The 23,428-nt window shown below is 46.7% G+C and overlaps 1 protein-coding gene across 8 annotated transcripts in view; it reads right to left on the bottom strand.

Moving 5' to 3' along the window:
* Positions 1 to 23,428, bottom strand: part of SHROOM4 (shroom family member 4) — a 242,014-nt gene that overhangs the window by 65,837 nt on the left and 152,749 nt on the right. For 7 of the 8 annotated variants that reach the window (XR_002340849.1, XR_002340847.1, XR_002340848.1 and 4 more), the window contains exons 3-4: positions 10,745 to 10,879; positions 5,410 to 7,894 (exon numbers count right to left, since the gene is read on the bottom strand). Coding sequence is in view for 5 of the 8 variants with exons in the window: in XM_021080598.1 (XP_020936257.1) it covers positions 5,410 to 7,894; positions 10,745 to 10,879 (2,620 nt within the window). In the remaining 3 variants the exon portion in view is untranslated. Of the gene's footprint in view, positions 1 to 5,409; positions 7,895 to 10,744; positions 10,880 to 16,297; positions 16,704 to 23,428 lie in introns of those variants that run through there. The other variant, XM_021080601.1, reaches the window with a different exon arrangement.

A 23,428-nucleotide genomic window follows, 5' to 3' on the forward strand; every position in this document is an offset into this window, starting at 1 on the left:
TCCTTAAGGGGTTGGCCCGAGCATTCTTTTCTCTGCAGCCCAAGCCACATATACCATTTGCAAAAATGTCCCTGCCTTCCTATACTAGCTCCAAGCCTAATGCACATTTACCTTTCACATTGTTCCTGATTTAGGCATTCCAAACCCTCTCCCATAAGACTCAGAATTTAGCCTAAAGGGAATGCACAGTTTTCCCTAAATCTCACTGAGATGTCAAAGTCCCTCTTTCTCCAATGTGGTTATTGGTCCCATTCCAAGTTTTATTACCTTTGCCTCAGTAAAAACAAAAATAAAAACAAACAAAAACAAAAACAAAACTACCTTTTGGGGTTAAGTCACCTGGTTGTCAGTCATTCTGGCTAAGACACTTAGCTGTTACTGGAAGGTAGTTATGCCACCTACCTTAACCTCAGCTTTCTATCTGGCAAATAAGGACTATGTGATCTAGCTTTGATGGGTTCCCAGAAGTGAGGATGAAATGGGATGTGTGCAGAGAATGCTTGGCACATAGGAGGCTCTGTATGATATTAGCCATGAAAAAGCTGAGGTCTCCCAGCTTTCACAGGACCAAGAGCAGTCCCTGCCTATCCTTGTCATGTCAGAGCACCTCTATCACTTGTTCAACTTCACATTCTGCCTTGACACCCTTGTGAGATGTCCCTACTTTCAAAGACCCTGTTACCCATGCAGCCACAGTGGGAGCCAGGATTTCCTGTCCATGCCCTGTCTAGCCCTATGGGAAGTGCTCAGTAAATAGCAGTGGCCAAACCAAACAAAGTCCCATCCCAGCTCTCAATCTCCTCCTCAAGTCCCCAGTATCACCTGACATTTGTTTTTTTCCCGATCCACTTAGGTTCCTGTAAATTGTCTGCACCCTTGGAATCAAAGAGGCAGTTATCTCCAAGGCTTGTTGCAGACGGGGATTGACTGTGGTAGCAATTTGTTGCCCTGGTGGATGCTATACTGCTAAAAGGCATCCTGCCATACTGGAGAGGGCCTGGGCTTTGCTTTCAACTCATGGAGAGGCAGTGCAGCACAATTAAGAACTTGGCCTCTGAGGCCAGTCACTACATGGATTCAAATCCCACACCGTGTGTGACCTCAGGCAAACTACCCAATTTCTCTTTACCTCATTCCCCATGCCACTGTACTTAATAATGGTCATGATAATACCTATTTCTTGATTGCCTTGTAAACTAATGAGTTGATACATGGTACTAGAACAGCACCTGGTGCACAGTAGACACTCAAATGTTAGTGTTCATTATGTTGTGCAAATCCTGGCATCATCACTTGCAAGGTGTGTGACCTCACTGAGCCTCAGCTTTGTCAGCCATAAAATGGGGATCTTCTTATAACATATCTCATATAATTGTTAAATGAAATAACTTGATAATATATGCACAACAAACTAGCCTGAAGCATGAGGGATTTAGATGTGTGTTGACTTCAGTTCTCTTAACAGCACCAAACAGGAGCCAATTAGCTCCCCAATGTCTTCCAGGGGCCATAAAGAGCAGGATCTCAACCCTACTTCAGACAGCCACCATCACCTTAGCCATCTCACCTGGGGTATTTTAACCCAGGCAGTAATTTTTCTTCATGTCTAGGGGGAGGATGAGTTCAGGTAGCAGGGGTAGAAATGGCCATGAAATGGCTCCTGGAGAGCTATCCACGTGTCTGAGAGCCTACTGTCCAAGTAGACCTACTAGCTTTTCTAATAGACATTAGGAACTCGATGTTCCCTCACATCGAGTACAAAAGGAAAGGCACAGCATGGGTACAAGCACACCTGCATTGCGGCTGCCAACTGCTATAACCTACAAATGTCACCCCCTTCCCTTGTGGAGTTACTGGCCCTAGGCTAACATTTCTGAAGCCAGCATCTGATTAACTCTCCCTCACCTTCAGCTTGAGCCCCTTGTCTCCACTGTCTACTTGCAGGTTCTTCTTTCAGCAGAAGTTTCTCAAGGTAAGCCCAAATCTCCTTTTATTCTAAGAGATAATAACTCACCCTTAAAAGACGATTACAATCTGGCATTCACTGTTCCAACTGCCTTGTACACGTTGCATCATTTAATTGTTGGTTGAGAGGTCAAGCAACTTATGAAGTAGGTACTATTATTACCCCCACTTTTTTTAGATGGGACAGCTTAGGAATTCAGACTCAGGTAGTCTGCTTCGAGCATCAATGCCCTTAAACCATTATTTAATATTTCCTCTCCTTTTCTCCCCTACATTTTATTATGAATATTTTCAAACACCTAGAAAAGCTGAATGAGTTTACAACAAACACCCATGTATCAACCATCATTTAGATTCTACAATTAGTATTTTACTATATTTGCTTTATTTCATATATATTCACTCCTCTATCCATCCACAAATCCATCTTAAATTCTTGATGCATTTCAATGTACAACTTTATCCCCATACATCTGAAAACTTAAATGAAATGGAAAAAAAATCCTTGAAAGACAAACTACCAAAGCTCACTCAAGAAGAAACAGATTAGAGTTCCTGTTGTGGCTCAGTGATAATGAACCCAACTAGTATCCATGAGGACACGGGTTTGATCCCTGGCCTCATTCAGTGGGTTAAAGGATCTGTCATTGTTGTGAGCTGTGGTGTAGGTCACAGATGCAGCTCGGATCCTGCATTGCTATGGCTGTGGCACAGGTTGGTGGCAACAGCTCTGATTAGACCCTTAGACAGGGAGCTTCCATATGCTGCAGGTGCAGCACTCAAAAGATGAAAAAAAAAGAAGAAATAGATAACCCAAATAACTCTACATCTATTAAAGAAATTGAATTCGTAATTAAAAATCTTTCCATAAAGAAAATTCTAGGCCAAGATGGCTTCAATGATGAATTCTACCAAACATTCAAGGAAAAAATAATACAAATTCTACACAAACTCTTTCTGAAAATAGAAAAGAACATCTCGGTATACATAGATAAAAATACTTAACAAAATATTAGCAAATCAAATCTGGCTGATTGTTTGTTTTTTTGTTTTTTGTTTTTTTTTTTGCTTTTTAGGGCCCCCCTGTGGTATATGGAAGTTCCTAGGCCAGGGATCGAATCAGAGCTACATCTGCCAGCCGACACCATGGCCACAGCAACACAGGATCCGAGCCACACCTGTGACCTACACTACATCTTATGGCAACGCCGGATCCCTGACTCACTCAGGCCAGAGATGGAACCTGTGTCTTCATGGATACTAGTCAGATCCATTTCCACTGCGCCACAATGGGAACTCCCCTATGCTGATTCTTATTTCAAAAATCAATCAATATAAGTCACCATATCACTCAACTAAAAGAGAAAAACTATATGACCATCTTAATAGATATAAAAAAAGTATTTTTTCCAACATCTACTCTTGCTAAAAGCTCTCCCAACAAACTATGAATAAAAGGGAATTTCTTCAACCTGTTAATAGGCATCTACAGCTAACATCAAACTTAGTAGTGAAAAATTGGGAGCAAAGCAACAATACCTGCTCTTACAACTTCTGCTAAACACTGTATTGGGGGTATTGGAGATCCTAGACAGGTATTAGGGTCCTAGGCCCCTCCTAGAAAAGGCATGCACAGTGGGAAGGAAGACAAAATTATTTATATTTACAGATGGCATGACCATCTATGTAGAAAATCTTTAAAAATCTACCAAGAAAAGTGAGTTTCACTAGGCTGCAGGATACAAGGCCAATATACAAAATTAAACTGAATTTCTATATAATAGGAAAGAATTTTAACTTGACCTGAAGGAAACAATGCTATTTTTTTAAAAAAGAAAATAATACTATTTACAATGGCATCACAAACATAAAATCTTAGGGATAAATGTAACAAAATATGTGCAATATCTGTACACTGAAAACTGTAAGTTGCATAGATCAGTACACTTCAAAAACTTAAGCACATGTATCATTAAATAAAGGTCAATGTTTATTTACAATATTTTTAGGAAAAACTTACTTCTAGCAAAAGGCACAAATATTAAGTATACATCTGTTGAATTTTGGCCAATGTTTATACCCGTGTAACTCAAGCTCTTATAAATATATAGGTCATCACCCAAGAAAGTTCTCTCATGCTCTCTCCTGTCAACCTCTGTGCTACCTCCTACAAGCAACCACTGTTTTGAAAATTTTTTCCCGTGGAATAGCTGTTCTAGAACTTTACTTAAAGGAATGGTAGGGTATGGATTCTTTTGTGTAAAGCTTCTTTTACCCCTAAGTTCCCTTTTATCAAAATACATGTATTGAACAATTTCATACACTGTCATTCAGAGTGTTGGCACATGCAACATGGGAACTAACTTCTGGTTTGAGTGCATCAGCCAAAAGGTGGCACTAGAAAAGCCACAGGGAAAGAATCTGGTGGTGAGCTAGCAAGAGCATAGGGAGTCCTCCCAGAAATACCTTGGGGGATGGTGGTGGCTTATATTAGGGTTGTAGGTCATAAGCAGGGTATAGCAACAGCCAGTTTAGACCTGGGTTTCTGAAAGAGACAGACTGGAAAAGGGGGAAAAGATATGTCCTTTAGAAAATCAGACAGGGAGTTCCCCTTGTGGTACAGTGGAAATGAATCTGACTAGGAACTATGAGGTTGTGGGTTTGATCTCTGGCCTTGCTCAGTGGGTTAAGGATCCGGCATTGCCCTGAGCTGTGGTGTAGGTCGCAGATGCTGCTTGTGTCCAGCATGGCTGTGGCTGTGGTGTAGGCTGACAGCTGTAGCTCCGATTCAACCTCTAGCCTGGGAACCTCCATATGCCGTGGGTGCGGCCCTAAAAAGACAAAAAAAAAAAAAAAAAAAAAAAAAAGAAAATCAGATAGGTCAGATCTCTGAAAGCAAAGCCTGCGAGACATTTGCAAGTTTTGCACCTCCAAATAGTTTTAAAGTAGTAAATGGAAGGGCATCATTTTGTATCAGGCACTGAACCTGGCACTCTATGTTACACAATCTCATTGGCTCCTCCCAACCAATCCAGGAGGCAGCCATTCTTTTCCTCCACTTTAGAGGTGAGGTTATAAGACTTTATTTAGTCCTGGCCATTTTATGAAGTCAAAAATTCTTTTCTTCACCTTTAAAAACCATATAACTACAACTTTAGGTGGTTGGATGACTTGCTTAAGGTCACTCAGCTACCAATTATACGGTCTTTATAGAAAGCGCCGTGCCGTCCATTTTGTGAAGCAAAAGTCATTTTATTCTACCTCTAAAGATGAGGCAACTGCAATTTTGGCATCTGAGTATCTTGCCCAAGGTTAGTGAGCTACCATCTGGTGGAACTAGCACTATCTAGTTTTGAGGCATTATAATCATTATATTTTCAAGTGATTTATCTAGTTTTCTCTTCCCAGTCATGAAGCTCACGCATCCAAGAACCAAGGCCTCACCTGCATTGTTGGCTTCCTGGTTTTCCAAGTGTTGCCAGGTGCCAAGCTGCTGTCCTCGAGGGTACCATGCTGGGGATTATGATAGCAAGCTGAACACCGGATGCACTGGTGGTGGTGGCACCGGCAGTTGTAGCAGTTTGGCATCATATTTCTTTTTCGCAAAGCAGGGCAGATTTCCCCAGAACAATAAATGCAAGGGTCATGTACTACAGCTCCCTGGACACTGCACGAGTAAGAGCACAGCCTGTGGCAATCAAAATCACCACAGTGTAGTGGCTTACAACACATGGATGGTTCTAGGCCTTTGCTGGCAAAACATTCGGTGTAAGTGGGAGTTTCTGACTGAAGGGGTGACATGGAATGATATGATTGGTCTGTGGCATGATATGCTTGGTCCGTGGAATGATATGATTGGTCCATGGGATGGCGCCTCAATTCCCTATAGCTGGAGCTCATTGGCTGGAAGTTCTGGTCTATAGATTTTGGTCTCTGGGTAAAAGTCTTGCTATGAGTGGTTAACCCTGGCAAATGAGATGTAGATAAGGATTTGCTGCTCTCTTCAAAGAACTTTCTTCTGTCTGCAAAGGGCAAGAGGATGGCTTCCTCCCCAGCTTGAGGAGTAGAAGCCTTCAAGTCCTTGTCACCTGGGTTGGAAGGGCCTTCCATGGCTAGTGCCCCTTGTGGCTGCAGGTTGTGCTCTGGAGACCATCTCCAATGACCTCCACGGACTCCACAGTGAACATTTGTTTTTTCAGAGTCCGAGGAGGATGGGTCAGATGCTTTCCACCAGGTGTTGAGGCTCAAAGAGGACTGGCCTGGCCTCTGGCCAGGGCTCATGCGTCCCTCCAAGCCCATCCTAGATTCAGGGCCCTCAGAGGCTTGGCTGAGGCATTCTGAAGACCTAGCCCTGAGTATCATGCTCTTGTTGAAGAGCTTGTCTCTGGGGCTAGGTGGTTTTTTACATGAAGATGGAAGGGATGAGTTAGAGGCAGGAAGTGGAGGACTTTCTAGGTGCTCCTCGGTCTCTTCCACTGGTTCCTTAGCATCACACAGCTGGGACAGGGGACTCTTGCTTTTCTGGAGCTGGGCCTTCCTCCTCTGAATTTCATTTCGCAGATTGGTAGCAAAACGCTCGCTTTTCCGCCGGTTTTGGATTGAACGGCCCCGGGTGCCTCCATTTTGCCTACCACCCACCCGGCCACACTCCTTGGGCTCACTGTCCCCTTCCTCAGTTGCCTCTGTGCTGCCAGCTACCTTAGTGGTTGAAGAACAGTCCCTGGTTTGTTGAGCAAGGGAGCCAGAGGCGGAAGGCTGCTGGATGGCCAATTCACTGTCTGCTCTGCTTGCTCTGTTGGGGTCCTGGAAACCTCTCTCTGGAGGGTGTCCATCAGCCTCTCCATGTGGGGAACGGCTTGGGCTCTGGCACCCTGCACCCAGAGGTCTCTCATCCACTGGCCTGGTCTTTCTCTCTTTGCTGGGCTGGTCCTGGGTTCCTCCTACAGGGGGACATGGGCTTTTCTTGTCTGGGTGGCTGCCGTGCAAAGGGGAGAGAGTCCACTCCTGCCCATCCTGCCCCGTTGGGAGTTCCGTCCCCTGGCTGTCCCTAGTATCCAAGTGCACACGCTGCAAGTGGCATGCCAGCAGCTGTTCCGGGGCACTATGGCGATGCCCTGTGGGTCCTGTGAGGTGTGGAGGGCCACCAAAAGAAGCCTTAGCTAGGTCTGCTGAAGCCTTGTTGAGTGGGCTGGAATCTATGCTGGAAGCTTTGTCATATGCTTTTGGGAATCCAATGGCTTTGGCTGAGGCCTCCATCAGTAGATGCTCAGAGCCCTTCTGGCTGGATTCAGGAGGTTGGCTGAGCTCACAGTTATGATGGCTCTCATTTGTCACTTGGTCTGGCCCGCCGAGGCAACAGAACCTGTTAGGATTCCTTGGGGAGAGCACGGTGTCCAAACTAGGTTGCTCCTTTTGTGGCAAGGAGTCCACGAGCTCAGGAGCCCTGCGCTGCTCTCCATTGAGGAGTTGGGCTCTGGAGGCCTGAAGACTGTCTCGCCTTACTGGAGGTTGTGGGGGACCCCTGGCAGCCTTGGCAGGAGCTGAGTGGTGGACCTCCTGTGGACGGGATGACATCTGGGAGCCAGGAGTCAGTTGGCCCCCACAGGGGCGTTGGCCACCTCCTGAGGTCTCAGCCACATTAAGCCGGCCATTGGCTGCCTTGGTTGGCCCTGGGCCTTGCATGATGCAGTCTGTAGAGGCTGGCTCCTCTGGCCTGAGGGAAAGGGCACAGTCAGAAGCATTTGAGCTGGCCGAGAAGGAGCTATAGGCTGAATCACGCTGGTTGGGGTACGTGTTCTGGTCAATGGGCAAGAGGTGGCCCTCATAGGTGGCTTGGCCTGGTTGCTCCAGGCTCTCCATGCTGCCAATGGAGCTGCTTTTCTCGGTGCTGCAGTGCCGGGAGAGGGGACACCACTGCACACACACGTCACTGCAAGACACAGGACACACCGGTTAGTCAGTCACATCACCAGATTCCTTTCCCACCTTGGCTGGCCCTGCGATGGGGGAAGGCACAGCAACCGGTGCCACAAATGAGAGGGAGATGAAGCAAAAGAGGAAGGAAGGGAAACAGGGGAAGTGGTGCCACAGACATGTGGTCAAGTGGGCGAGAAGATGATAACATGGAAGAGGACAGGGCAAGATCCCAAACACTGAATGTGCAAGAACTCCATTGAGGGTTATGCTCTCTTTCTCTGCCTGCACTGAGTCTAGAATTTCTTCTGGCCATGAGCTGTGATGTAGGTTGCAGATGCAGCTCAGATCCTGTGTTCCTGTAGTGTAGGGTGGCAGGTGTAGCCCTGATTTGACCCCTAGCCTGGGAACATCCATGTGCCACAGATGCAGCCCTACAAAGCAAATATATATATTGCTTCTGGCCTTCTGGCCTGTCATTGTCCCCAGGGAGTCAGCTGCAGCTCTCTGCTAGGAGAAATAAGCATCGATTATCGGAATCTGAGAGGGGCCCGTAAGGGCTCATTTAATTTCAGCCAGCCCATTTTGGAAATCAGTGGTTCTCAAATTTGAGCGTGCCTCTAAATCACCCAGAGGGTTCCTCAAGACACAGATGACCAGGCCTCAGGCCCAAAATTTTTAGGTCTGGGTTTTGACTTCTGACAAGGGCCTGGGGTGATGCTGGTGCTATCCAAGGACCATGATTTTGAGAACCACTGATGTCAAGCAAGTCCTGCAAAGGGAAAGGATTATGAGGAGGTGACTTTTCTCAAGATCGCCCAGCTTTAGTTCAGGGCCAGAACTTAGGCATTCCCCTGTTCTTTTCTTGATAATAGTAACCCTGACCATTTATCCAGGACCTCTGATGTGCCGGGCACTTTGCAATGTCTCATTTTAAACCGAAGTGGAGAGCTTGTTATCTCCATTTTACAAATGGGAAAACCAAAGCTTAAAGAGGGCAAGGAAACTGACATGCTCACAAAGCCATGAAAGAAGCAGAGCTGGAATCTGAACCTAGGCCTCTCTGTAAGTCTAAGCTCCTAGCTCTTCTGCTATATAGTCTATTAAATAGGAATAACAGTTAGAGCTGGATCAGAGCGTTGTTTCATGGGTGAAGTCAGATGGTAAAAGTGAAGCTCCTGTCACAGCCTGGGCACCTAGCAAGGGTTCAATACCTGGTAGCTGGGAGTTCCCATCATGGCTCAGGGGAAACAAACCTGACTAGTATCCTTGAGGACACGGGTTCGATCCCTGGCCTTGCTCAGTGGGTTGAGGATCTGGCGTTGCCGTGAGCTGTGGTGTAAGTCACGGACTTGGCTCAGATCCTGCATTGCTGTGGCTATAGCTCCGATTCAACCACTAGCCCAGGAACTTCCACATGCCGCAGGTGCGGCCCTAAAAAAGCCTAAAAACAAAAAACAAACAAACAAAAAAACCCACCTGGTAGTTGCTGCTCGCTTGATTGTTGTTTGTGTTGCTATTGTTATCAGCATTCTCTCTACTATGAATATTAATAGTATAGTGGCCACTGCCCACACATGCTGCCCTCAGCCCCCAAGGCAAAGCCAAACTGGGAGACACAAGGAAGGGATTAGGATCAGACTTGATCTTGAATTTTAAGTATCATTTCCCACACACAAAGCCAAACTGGGCCAAGCCATGTCAGTAACTCCCTGTGACTGGAACCCTAGAGGTTGCAGGCTGCTCTCAGAAAGGCCACAGTTCCCGAAGGCCAGAGCTGAGTGGTGGCCAGAGCCCTCAAGATCCCCCAGGTCCACCTCTCCTAATTCTTGCTCCCTGCCTCGCCCCTCAGCCACCCCGCTCACTTGACCTCTGGGCTAGGAATCCATCAATCCCTTGTTGGCAAGGAGAGCAGCTACCCACCCCACCACCCTTCCTGTCTGAAAACAATCATACCCACTCAAACAGGAGCCAAGCTCAGTATGTGTTTCTATTCTTCTAGAACAAAACTGCCTCTGCCCTGAGCTCCTGGCTTCCGAAGCCAAATAAAGACACCGAGTGGAGGCGAACTCAATCCTCAAGCTTCCCTGAGACTCCTCAACAGAAATTCTTTCTCGGAGGGAAGATCCTGTTGTGGAAGGGAAAAGGCAGCTGAGGCCAGCGGCTCTGCCAGCTCTGAGCTTGCTGAGAAAGTTCTCTGTGTCTACTGGGCAGCTGTTTCAACAACAGCTCATCCCAAGCGCAGTAAACTGAGAGACTGTCACTGCAGGTGGAGCCTGTGATTCAGGGATGTCCCCATTTTGAAGGCTTTGGTTCTGTGACAGAGCTGGATGAGAAGAACACTGGATGAGGTCACCGTGAGTCACTGCAGCTAGAGAAGAGGCCCAGAACCCAGCCCTGGGGCCACCGCCATTAGACCAGGTTGGAAAGAGGCTGCAAAGGAAATAAGGTGAAAAGCAGGAGAGAGTGGTGTCTTGCAAGTCAAGTGAGGTCAATATTTCAAGGAAACATTTTCTAAAAGGAAAGGGACTGTCCCAAAGTCACAGACAGTTAAGGAGTTCCCTGGTGGCAGAGCAGGTAAAGGATCCAACGTTGTCCCTGCTGTGGCTCTGGTTACTGCTATGGCTCAAGTTCGATCCCCTGCCCAGGAACTTCCACATGCCGTGGGCATGTGGACAAACAAATTAAAACAAACTAAGTAAAAATCCAAAGTCCCAGAGAGTTAGCAGTAGACAAGGACCAGAAGCCAGGCACTCTGGGCCCTCTGCACCCCATTTTCCGCGGGTTCTACACCATCCAATGAGGAGTAGAGCCCAGGAGAAGGAGTAGCCAAGTGTTCGACTTGAGGAGAGGGTTCTAGACTCACCTCGTGTTGCAGCCGGAATGCCAGGACAAGCTGAAGGCCTCAGAAGGGAAATGCATGGTGGTGGCTGCTTCAGGACATCCCTCCAGCAGCTTGGCCACATGCCATGAGTGCGGCCTACTGACAGGGGCGTTTCTCCTACAGAAAGAAAGGGACAGGAAGTCAACTTAGGGAACCAGAGCTGAAATCACTTCCCAGGCAGCTTCCGCCCCCACCTCCTCTTTCCCTTAAATGAAGTAGAACTTCTTGCAAAGAGCTGGCATAGGAATCTTAGGGACCTCCCTCAGCTCCCAGTACTCAAATCGCATTCACCGACAGGGCAATCCCAGGAGATAGAGAATGTTCGTGTCACAGGCCTCTTTTGCTTGTGACTGTATCACAGACATGTACAGCATATAGCAAATGCTCAATAAATATTTGCAGAATGAGTGCTGCTGCTCCATGAATAGTGTGCCCACCCTAAGTTTTCTGTGAGGAAAAAAAAAATCAATCTTGCCAATCTTCCCATTTTTCTCTAAGAAAGGAATAGGTGAACGAGAAGTTTGAACAAGTCAACACCAATTGACTGCCAATTCTCCAATGTTCATGCCTTCATTTGAAAAGCATTTGTTGTATGTGTCCTGTGCATCTGCGCATAGCTCTGGGGATACGGAGGTCAATCAAACAGGCTTTACCCTTGAAAACTTAGAGATTAGTGAGAGTAAAAGAGCTAATTCAAAAAAAGCACAGGAAAGGCACTGCGAGAGTGAAAACTAAGATGGACACAGAGGTGAAGTTCCCCAAGTTTTTAGGAAAAAGGGTATCAAGGAGCCCCCAACTCCTGCCAGGGATAATAGAACAAAGTGGTGGATGGCACCAGGCTAGGCTGACAGGGGGAGACGGGCTGTTTGGCAGGGTAGGGGATGAATAAAGGGAAACAGGTGTGAGGCCAAGGCACCGGATGCAGACACAAGGTCTGCCTGGTGCTGGATGCTGCAGCCACAACTCTTGCACCCACTGGTTTCTACAGACCCCATCCCTGTCATCTGGTATACTTCACATGAAGAAATGCCACCCTTGTGAGTGGGTAAGAACAAGGTAGGGAAGAGCATCTCCAGAAGAGATGGACACAGATATTATCATCCTGAATGAAGTCAGTCAGACAGAGAAAGACAAATATCATATGATATCATTTATATGTGGAATCTAATAAAAAAGATAAAAACTTATTAAACAGAAACAGACTCACAGATTAGAAGATAAACTCATGTTTACCAAAGGGAAAAACATGGGGGGAGGGATGAATTCGGAGGATGGATTAACAAACTACTGTATATAAAACAGATAAACAACAAGGCCCTACTGTATAGCACAGGGAGGTCCATTCAATGTTCTGTAATAATCTATATGGGAAAAAATGGATATATATATATATATATATATATATATAATTGATTCTCTTTTCTGTATACCTGAAATTAATACAACACTGCAAATCAACGATACTCCAATAAAACTTGTTGAAAAAGATGATTGATATGAGAGAGAATGAGGGAGAGAGAGGTAGCAAGGGGGGAGGTGGGAGAATAAGAGATGGGGAGAAGGAAGAGGGCAGGGGGAAGGAGAGAGAGAAAGAGGGGAGGGGAGGGAAGGAAACAAGGAGAGAAGGGCCAGGTAGATGACAGAAGTAAGAGGGAAAGATGATACAGAGAAAAACAAATGACAGAAAGGGAGAGAAGTCTGATAAATGTACAAACAACAGAAAGGGAGAGACATCTGATAGGAAGCATCCTAGAGAGAAATGGATGACAGAGAACAAGATAATGACAGAGTAAGAGAAAAAGATGATAAATAAAGGAGATGACAGGGAGATAAATAGGTGAGAGCTTATTTAGCAATGTATTCATTCATTTACTGTGGCAGGCTCCAGACTAGACACACTGAGGGAGCAGAGATGGCTAAGATAAGGCCCCCCAAGTTTCCACATGCTAGGCATATACTGGGATAAATCAGTTCCCTACCTCCCAGGAGCCATAGGAGTAGACAGACTCAAGCTGGAATCCATCCAAGCTGGGAAGGCCCCTCATCCCAGCAGAGACACAGAAAATCCCAGCAGTGCCAGGCTCTAGAGGGCTCGGGCCTAAAAAGGTAGTACTTGTGTGCGGCGGCCGGGGCGAGGGGGGGGGGACATGGACTGAGCAGTAATGAGCCAGACACAGAGAAGGAGATGTAAGAGGAAGGGCAGGGGAAGCTGCCTGCCAAAGGTCAGGAACCAGAGCCATAGGTCAGCAGCAGCGGCTAAAATTTACGGGAAGGAAAGGCAGGTGAGGCCCCCCCACATTTAACCACCCTGTTCTATGATGGATTTCAGAGTGTTTGGCAGGGATGCCAAAGGACTAGAGGACCTTGCGGGAGGAGGGGGCCTGCGCCAGAGTTTCACACACAAAATCATGATGCTAGAAGTCTCTTTGGCGGCTGTTACCCAGAAGCCATCCATTAACAACAATTGACTAAGCATCACACAGAAGTACTAGGTACTACTCTGTATTAGGTACCATGGGTATCTACTATGTTCCCTGCTTCTAGGCACGGAGGATACAGTGGAGAACAGGGAGCCTCTCTTATTTGGGGCTTTTCTTCTACCTCCAGGATTCCTGAAGCTCTGAGTGCAAGGTCTGAAATGTGGGCAGTTAGCTTTGACACCACCTCCCCTCCACAACCATCCCATCCCTTCCTGAGTTCTCCTGAATCTTCTATTACAATATCTCTCTGGCTTTGCTCCTTTCTCTCTCTCCCCCTACCTCTCCCACCCTCTGCCTTTTTCATTAGACTCTTCTACATAATCATACTTCTCCTCCACAGAACCTGTCACCAACACCTCCTGTTCTAGTCCAGGCCTTTAACGCTTTGTGTCCAAAATACCCCATTTGTCTGCCAGCCAGTCTCACCTCATTCTACCTCCAGTCACTGCTTTTAGATCATATGTCAAATAACATTTGGATTGTGGCACTTTCCTATTCAAGAATCTGGCTCCCTCTTTCTTACCCTGTCCTGTAGCAAATATAAATTGTCTCTTTCAAAGCCCTTTATAAGCTATCTTTTTGGGGGGGCGGTGGGGGGGCACACCAGTGGCATATGGAAGTTCCCAGGCTAGGGGTTGGACAGGAGCTGCAGATGCCATCCTCCACCACAACCACAGCAATGCCAGATCCGAGCCACACCTTCAACCTATACCACGGCTCACAGCAACGCCAGATCCTTAACCCACTGAGTGAGACCAGGGATCGAACCCGTGTCCTCATGGATCCTAGTCAGGTCTGTTACTGCTGAGCCACAAAGGGAACTCCCCTTTAAAAGCTATCTTTACCCACCCAGCCCAACCTACGTCCTTGCTCCAGTCACACCCTGCAACCAGCTTTGTGCTTTTGCTGTTGGTTTTCCAGTAGAATCTAGCACAGGCTCTGGAGATGGACCACCTTGGTTTGAATCCAAGTTCCACCACTTATTTTCTCTGTTACTTTAGACAGGTGCCTCCACTTCTCAGAGCTCTAGTTGCCATTGAGAGTAAAATGGGGGTAACAGTAACTAATCATTGGGGTTGTAAAGACCAAATGAGACAACGCATGCCAACTGCCTAGAATGGGGTCTGGTAAGCCCTCAATTGGTTTCAGTTATTCCTGTGACTGTTCCCTCTGCCTGGCATGCCCCTCCCATTTTGTTCGTCTAAATTCTCCCCTGTTGTTCAAGGTACTGCTTACGTACCATCTACTCCAGGGAGCTTGTCCTTAGTCATCTAGTCCTCATGGTTTAGCCCATAATAATAGAGTACATGATACTGCTCATCATCATTTCATGTTTGTTACTCTCCACCTACCAACTATACTAAGCCAGTAGGTAACGGGACAAAATGAAGTGAGACAGATCTACTAGGTTCGTATCCTGAATCTACCATTTTGGATGTGCGATTCTACATAAGTCACCAAACCCTTCAGAGCTTCAGTTTTCTTCTCTGGAACAAAACAAACCAGTGATCTTTACCTGACTAGGTTATTGTGGTGATTAAAGGTAATATTCTCAAAGCATCTGGGACACATACTTATGCAGAGCAAGTGGTCAATAAGGAATGATAATAAGAGTTGTCAGCTCAAACTTGTCTTTTGAGAGGGTTCAAGGGTACTTCCACCCAGATTTGTTCATCCACTGTCAAGTTTCCGCAAGCATCACTGACATCTACCCTGTGTAAGGTAGCTTACAAAGATCCCTGCTCTCTTTAGGCTTTCTCCAGGAGTAAGAACCAACCCTAAGGAAGAGAGAAGCAAGGCAGTGGGAGCTTTGGGAACCACTGAGAGAAAAGCACAAGCTGCCGGGAGGAAAATCCTAGCGGAGAATTTGCAGCCAGAGCTGGAGCCTTCTAGTTTGGGGAGGGAGAGGAAACTATCTCTAGGGTCTCATGCTTGGCCTATCATTATTCCTGAAGAGCCCTAGACTTGGAGTCAGTCCACATTCACATTCCAATCCTAGCTGTGTGACCTGGGGCAAGTCACTTCTCTGGGTTGTAGATTCTTTATCTGTAAAATGGGGACCCTTTCTCACCATCCCTTATTCAAGAGTTATAGTCTGGATTCAATGCAGCCCCAGGCGTAAAATCACTCAGCACAGTGCCTGACATACTTATTCACTTAAAATAACGACAGGGACCATTTATTAAATGCTTAAGATGGACCTGGCACTGAGCACTTTGCATGCATTAGTTGAGGCAATCCTCGCTCCAGCCTTATCCGTAAGCACTTATTATGATGCCCTCTTTACAGATGAAGAAACAGAGACACAGAAAGCTGAACTGCTTTGCCAAGAACACGCAGCTAGTAACCACCAGTTGAGAATGAAGCTCAGGTCCTCCAGCCCTTTTTAGGATACCACACGACCCCACCTCCCTAAAGAGGGATCTATCTCAAAAAGCTTATATACCTGAGGCATTCCCTCAAGAAGCAGTCAGAAAAGGAAAGTCCTAAAGTTTAAACCATCCCCTCCTTTGGCAGTGGGGAAGGAGGATGAGGAGGAGAAATAGGCACTGAGGTAAGAAAATGCCAACCACCAATCATGAAACTCCAGGCCTAGCTGTGGAGGCAACAACCCCAGTGCCTGCCCTTACCCCTAAAGTGCTATCATTAAACACACACCCTATCATTTTCTTTTTCTTCTTTTTTTTTTTTTTGGCTGCACCCAGCGTATGCAGAAGTTCTGGGGCCAGGGATCAAACTTGTGCCACAGCAGTGATCTGAGCCGCTGCAGTGACAAAACTGAATCCTTAACACACTGAGCAACCAGAGAACTCCATTTTTTAAAAATCACTGTGCCCGTGGCACGTGCAAGTTCCTGGGTCAGGGACTGAACCCACACCACAGCAGCAACCCGAGCCGCCGTAACGATGATGCTGGGTCCTGAACCCACTGTGCCACAAAGGAACTCTGCAAATTCCTTTCTTAAGAAGCAGAAAGAAAGGGATATTGAAGAAAGCAAGCAGAAGGGGGAAGATGGGCAGCAGCTGTGATGGCCATGGCTACCAGTCGTACCTACCATGGAAGTTGCCTGGGATGTGGAGATGGCTTAAGAGAGAGCTGGATATCCAGCCAGCTCAGACGCGCCTCAACAACCCCAGCCCCCACAGCTTCTTTCCGCAGGCTGGATCTTCCTTTAGTCGAGACTCATCTGCCTTCCTTTAACACCTCTTGAGAGGAGGGGCTGTCAGCCCAAGCCCCTGAGTGTGATCCAAGGGGTCAGGCATAATCAGGTCCCAGTTCCAAGAACAGAGAGGAGTAGCACTGAAGGCAAGGTGTGGCCATCAGCCTGGTTGGGCCTAGAGGAGGTGACAGCCTTAGGGAATGAAAGCCAGGGTCAAGAGCTGGATAGCAGTGGAGACGCTGCTCCAGAAACCAGCCAGCATCCTGGTGGCAAAGGGAAGGATGAAAGGCAGTTCCACTAGCATAAACAGCCCCCCCCCCCATTCCCTACTCCATCCTCCTCTGAGCCCTGGCCCGCCCCCTTCCACAGCTCAGAGGCCAATAAGGAAGTTGGGCCCCCAGCCACTGCTAGAACTCAGGAAAGGAGCAAGGAAATGATGTTTGTGAAAGATAAAGCGGGTGTCTAAAAAGAATTTTTAAAAATACACGTAAGTGAGAGAGAAAAATACCCCAGACACATACACTTAAAAGAATTCCTGTGCTTCCTGGACTGAGTTGACCCCACCCAGCCATCTCCGCAGGTCCTCTGGGCCCCAGAAAAGGAAAGCCCAGATTAGCCAGGCCCAGTAGCCTCCAGGCCCAGAAAAGCAAGTGGCGTTACAGCTGATTTTACATACCTGGGAGCAAGCAACCTAGAGATCTCCCAGGGTGAAGGTCCTGCAGAGATAGAAAGACTCACAAAGCATTCTGGGCTGTATTTACAAGGTGTGCATGGCCTACAGGCATCTGAACAGACCCAAAGGAAACTCCATTTCCCACCAGAATTCCAATTCCAAAATAGTGCTGCTTGGAGTCAGCACCCCTGCCTCTGGCCATGATTTCGCTCTGACCTCTGGCAATTTACTCCCCCTCTTTGGGCTTCTGTTTCCTCTCTGTGAAATAAAACACTGAAATCCATTGTCACAAACACCCTGTCCAGATAGGGCATGCTCTTATATAACAGTCTCGGGTCCCAGGCTAGGGGTCCCCATCACAGCTTCACTGACCTACACAACAGCCAGAGCCCAGGGTGGCTGCACAGGAATTTGTTGCCCACTCTGAGCCCAAGTGCAGGCATCAGAATTCATTTCTCTTGGGGATTTAGAGTTGGGGTTTTTCCCTTCATCATACACCTGGATCCCCACTCCAGTTGCCCTTGGCCTCTGGTCCCAATTCCAGCCATTTCTGGCCAGGAGAGGGCTTAGCGGTGAGCATCCTCAGGACAAGAAGACCAGGGCCTTTCCTCTCTGGAGAAATCATTCCAGGAGGCCCCTTCTCCTCCTCCCTCTGAACCTCCTAGGAAGGTCTGGGTGGACTTTTGTCTGTCCCACAAAAGGCAGATGCCATTCAAGTACACTCAGATAGCAAGAACTAATGTTTGGGGGAAGTTTGGGAATTTTGTGGGCATATGGATCTGACTTGGAGTCTCAGCTTTCCCACCCACTAGTTGTTTGGCCTTGGGAATGTCACAGAGCATCAGTTTCCTCATCTGCAATGCAGGTCTGGCACACACTAGGCATTCAATAAATGGCACCCGTCATTAGTATTATCCTCTACCCCAAATAATGAAGGGCAAGGCACTGTCAGGGGCAAGAACAAGAATTTCTTCAAGCCCAATGAAGATGAAAGTGAAAGGACCGACTAAGAGAAGGTTCACAAGACAAGCCTCGTTGTCTAGAGTAGCATCTCTCAAAGTTCACTGGCCAGACTAGTTACCTGGCCATCTTGGATTGGATTCTGATTCAGTAGCTCTGGAGCAGGCTCCAGATCCTGACTTTCTCACTCGCTCTAGAATGATGATGACGCTGCTGGTGTGATAACCACATTCCGACAATACACTAGGGAATACCATACCTTTAGTGTTAACAGTACGCTAAAGAATTAACCTTTGGTTTGAAAAAGCATCAGGATAAACAGTCTCTTCCGATGTCAATCTTCTGGTCGCCAAGTGCCTTCCTCCTCCACTCAGTCACCCAGTCCATAAAAATGCTTCCCCGATGAGGCTTGCTGAGCCCCTCACTTCCTAACAAGATTGAGAACAATAAATGTGATAGCAATCTGGCCCTGTCAGTGGCCAGGTGGGCTGAGGAAGGTTTTTTTTTTGGGGGGGGTGCACCCTTGGCATGAGGAAGTTCCCAGGCTAGGGGCTGAATCGGAGCTGCAGCTGCCAGCCTACACCACAGCCACAGCAACACGGGATCCAAGCCACATCTGCGACCTATACCACAGCTCACGGCAACACTGGATCCTTAACCCACTGAGCGTAGGCCAGGGATGGAACCTGCATCCTCATGGATCCTAGTCGGGTTGGTTACCGCTGAGACATTACAGGAAGTCCTGGGGAAGTTTTGACTAGAGGTACAAGCATGTTCTTGGGACTGGCTCAGGTAGGGAGGCAGGGTGGGAGTATGAGAATTGGGTAGTGACCAGAGGAGGTGATATGATGGGCAGATGGACACAGACAGCATATTGGGCAGAGGATGATAAGAGAGGAATGTGAGCTGTTTGAGGGCATTTGGGATTTTGGGGAAAGAGGCTGGGAGATGGGGTGGGGATAAAGGGGCCACCCTTTCACTTAGCAGAGCTAAGTTCCAGACAACATGAGCAAATATCTCCTCCTATGTTCATGGGAAGGTAAAGATGGCTGCTTCTTTTCCAGTCACTGAGAAGATAAGAACTTGGCATGGGTGCAAGGAAGGTGGCCACATGCGGACCGATATGGCAAATCCATCAGAAGCTGGCTCCTTGTAAAGAGTCCTTGTAAAGGCTGTGGTGAGAGGGGAGGGGAGGGAGGTGGGCAAGTTCTAGAAGTAGTCAATCTCCAGCTGTTCTAATGGGTTGTCACTCCAATAGCCTCCAATAGCACTACCTGTCTCTGAGCCTGGCTCCCAGCAGACCCCTCAGGAGCCACTCAGAGGGAGGAAGGGAGGGGGTGAGCAGAAAGAGAACCGTGGCTCTGATCCAAGCCATGGCAAGAAGGAAAATATGGCCCCTGCTGCTTGGGGCTGTGCTTAGCCTGAGGTCTGGGCCATAGCCTACTGCAGGCTCTTTCCTCTTTTGAAAGTGTTTAGATAAGGAGAAGCACAAAAGAGTGTCCTTGATTAGCTCTGTTTACTTTCTGTGGCTCTTCCAACCCTCTCCCCCTGCCCCCCGACAGCACATTCCACCTGCCCCACATGAAGGAATCCAAGCTCATTCTGGCCTGCCCAGCAGGAAGGGAAGCCCGCACACAGGCGGGTGGATAGAACAATGCATGGCTTGTTTATCTGACAGAAGGAGACAAAAGCTGCTTGATCACTGTAGAGGGATACAGAGCTCTGAAGTCCTCCTCACATCCCACTGTCAGCTGGGGGACCTTGCAGCCTGGTGATCCAGAGACCCTTCCTTGTACAGACCCAACCAAGGGTGGGGGGGAGCATGTACATGTATGTAAATGTGTGATGTATGTGTATGGGTGTGTGTATGTGGGTACGTGTGTGTGTGTGTGTGTGTGTGTGTGTGTGTGTGTGTATTTATAATCTTAAACGGAGCTTTTAGGACAATGCCTTTCTGGTCGGTTGGGGAGTTATGATTTGGGTCACCTGAAATATGGGCACTTTACGTAGAAAGGGCATTTGGTACCCAGTTCTGCCTCCCTACCTTCCCCACTTGCCTCTACTTCCCGTCACTGCTCTGAATAGCCAGGTCAAGTTCTTTCATGTAAATCTGCTAGATCCTCCTTTCCACCCTCCACTTCAGGATCCCTCCTTGGCTAAAAGGAAACCCAGGGTACTGAATAAGAAAAGAAGGCAGGAGTTCCCATTGTGGCACAGTGGAAATGAATCCGACTAGTATCCATGAGGATGCGGGGGGGTTAGATGCCTGGCCTCTCTCAGTGGGTTAAGGATTCGGTGTTGCCAGGAGCTGTGGTATGGGGTGCAGATGCAGCTTAGATCCTGTGTTGCTGTGGCTGTGCTGTATGCTGGTAGCCGCAGCTCCAATTCTACCCCTAGCCTGGGCACTTTCATATGCCACAGGTACAGCCCTAAACAGCAAAAAAAAAAAAAAAAAAGGAAGGGAATGTTGGGGTGGGAGTAAAGATTCTCTCAAATGCTACAGTGTATATAGGGTGGGGGTAGCTTTTGGCTTTCCAAGTAAAGACCAATACTCTCATCTAGTTAGGGCCTTTACATTTGGTCTTCTGCTTTCATTTCTCCATTTTTCCACACTGGAATCTTTAAAACATAGGGTTGCCTCTTTTTTCTAAAGGAGGTTGGAAGAAGGCAATTGTATGAATCATGTGGAAGAGCTCTGCAAATATTAGGGGCTAGAAAAATGCTTCGTAGTTTAGAAACACAGTAGTTGGAATGCTCTTTCCGAGTGGACTGGGAAGCATAGTCTAGTTTATTTGATAAAACATACCCATCCTAGACTGTTTCTTGTCAGTGATCCCAAAGGCAAGGAGGCGGGGGGTACATATTTCTCAGTTTCTGGAAGCAAGAGGAGCAAGTCAGATCTCTGATTACTGAAAGAGGGCTTTTCTCTCTTCTCTATATATACAAAAGCTGAGGGTGACTTTAGAGGAGCCCATAGGGAAAATGACAATCGGTTCTGTTGAGTCAGCTTCTGTTGTGATGCCCAATTTCCAAACCACCACTCCAGAGTGATAAAGAAGGTGGAGGATGGTTTTTCCTTCAGTTCCGATTTCTATCAGTAATATTTGCAGTGTCCCTGGGGAAGAAGGTTACGGGAATAATACAAGATGTCCTTTCTTCTCCCTTTAAGCCAAATGCCTCCTTCAGCTCAAACTCCATATTGGAGATACCAATTTTCGGGAAAATGAAGGACTCCACAGAAGTTTCTCCCAAAGTCAAGTCTCAAAACCCATATAATTGCTTTTGGCCACTCCCTGAGTCACTGCCACTACTAGAGCCATGAAGCCCAAGGACAAGAGCCAACAATGGTGAGGACCCCAGTAGACCAAGACAACCTACTCACCCTGCTGTGAGCAAACATGACAATGAGGATGGGCCAATGCTCAGTAGAGCTGGAGCACAATGAGCAAGGCAGACAGTAGAGGGACATGAGGTTGGGGATGTGCTAAGACCAGATTATGGAGTTTTCAAAGGCCAAGGGAGCAAGTTAGCATGTTATTCTCAGTGCAGCTACTGGAGGTTGTTTGGCTGGGGACCACCATGACCTAAGTATTATAAAGATCTCACTTGGTGGATGGATTTAGGCAGGATAAGAGTAGAAGCTTACAAACCAGTTAAAAAGACTCTTATACGTAAGAGATAATGGTGATTTATTCTCGGGAGGAAGCAGGAGAGGTAGAGAAAAGAGGTTTGACTAGAGGTATCTTGAAGAGGGAGAGCTGACAATATTTGTTGATGGATTGAATGCAGATGATGAGGGAAAAAGAAGAAACCACGACATTTGGGTCATCTGGCATCTGTATCTTCTTAGCACAGAATTCATTCCCAAAACTGAGTCATTAGTAGTTCTTAAAAAAAGGTTGGCTGTCTTTACCACCCTTTTAAAAAAATTTTTACTTTATTTTTTATATGTAATGATTTTTTCCCATTATATTCTTTTATTAAAGCATTTATGGAGATCCTATCTACATTGAAGGTGCTTGGACAGGTACTATGGAACATGCCAAAACAAAGAAGATATAATCCCTGTGCTCAAGAAACTTTTAGCATGGTGGGGGGTGAATAAAAATACTTAAGCAACTAAAGGGCAGAATGTCATGTCATAAAGGAAATGCTAACAAAAGCAGAGTTTTACAAAAAAGGAGAACAAGGACCTACTGTATAGTGCAGGGAACTATATTCAATATCTTGTATAGCCTATAGTGGAAAAGAATCCTAAAAAGAACACACATACACATGCATGCATGTATGTATGTATCTGAATCTCTGAATCACTTTGCTGTATACCTGAAACTAACACAGTACTGTAAATCCCCATACGTCAATTAAAAAAATTAACCACTCATGTAATAAAAACATTGTTAAGCAAGCTTCCTTAATTTTTTGTTGAAATACTATAAAATTGGTGTCTAAAACCAGACAGTCAATGGAAAAAAAAAGAGAGAAAGCACAGCTGGTTGAATCAAGGAAGACTTCGAAGAGCCTCAAATTTTGAAGACTCTGTACAATTTCAATGGGAGGAGATGGGAAATGGTCATGCCAGGTTTTGCATAAACAAAAGTGGGAAAAGCAGGAATATGCTAATCTGCAAGGCACAAAGGAAGTAACATGAGAATGATGCAACAATACCATGGGCCTTAAGTGTCAGGATGAAGCATTTGCTTTACATAATCTGATAGGCAAGAGAGAGGCTTTGGAGGTTCTGGGGTAGGGGAGCAACATGGTAAAAGCAGTACTTTTACACAGGCTATTTTCATGTAGGTCTCATGTAGGATGGGTCATGTGGATAAATACTGAAAGCGTGGTGAAGTGAATAGGCTAGTGCAATAGACAAAATAAGAGGTAGAACTAGAGCAATGACAGTGAGGATGGAGCCTAAGGGAAGGATGAGAGCAAGGACCTAAGAGACAGAATCAAGAAGCTTGGACTACTCAATAAATATGGAGGAGAGAGAGAGGACATAAGATGACGGTGAAACACCTAGGTGAAGGGTGGTATCACTAATCTAAATAGGGAAATTGAGAGCTGGAGCTGGCTCCAGGAGACAGGTGTTTGATTTTAGACATGAGCGCATTTGATATGCTGTCAAATAATGTAGACAGCCATGCCCAGCAAGCAGCTTGACATCTGGGCTGCAGTGCTAAAAAGAGAGGCTAGGGCAGGGTATGGACATGTGGTCGTTATCCACAGAGCGGAGGCAGCCGAGGCTGTCACAGTGGATGTGACTGCCCACATTAAATGCCTGCAAAGGAAAGAGTGTGAATGACATATCTCTATGGGATAACTATAGAGGAAGAAGAGCTCATCAAAGAGACAAAACAATATCATGCCATTCTCAATGATATTGGCAATAT

This window comes from Sus scrofa, chromosome X, assembly GCF_000003025.6.
Source record: "Sus scrofa isolate TJ Tabasco breed Duroc chromosome X, Sscrofa11.1, whole genome shotgun sequence".
In the NCBI taxonomy this organism is placed as follows: domain Eukaryota; kingdom Metazoa; phylum Chordata; class Mammalia; order Artiodactyla; family Suidae; genus Sus; species Sus scrofa.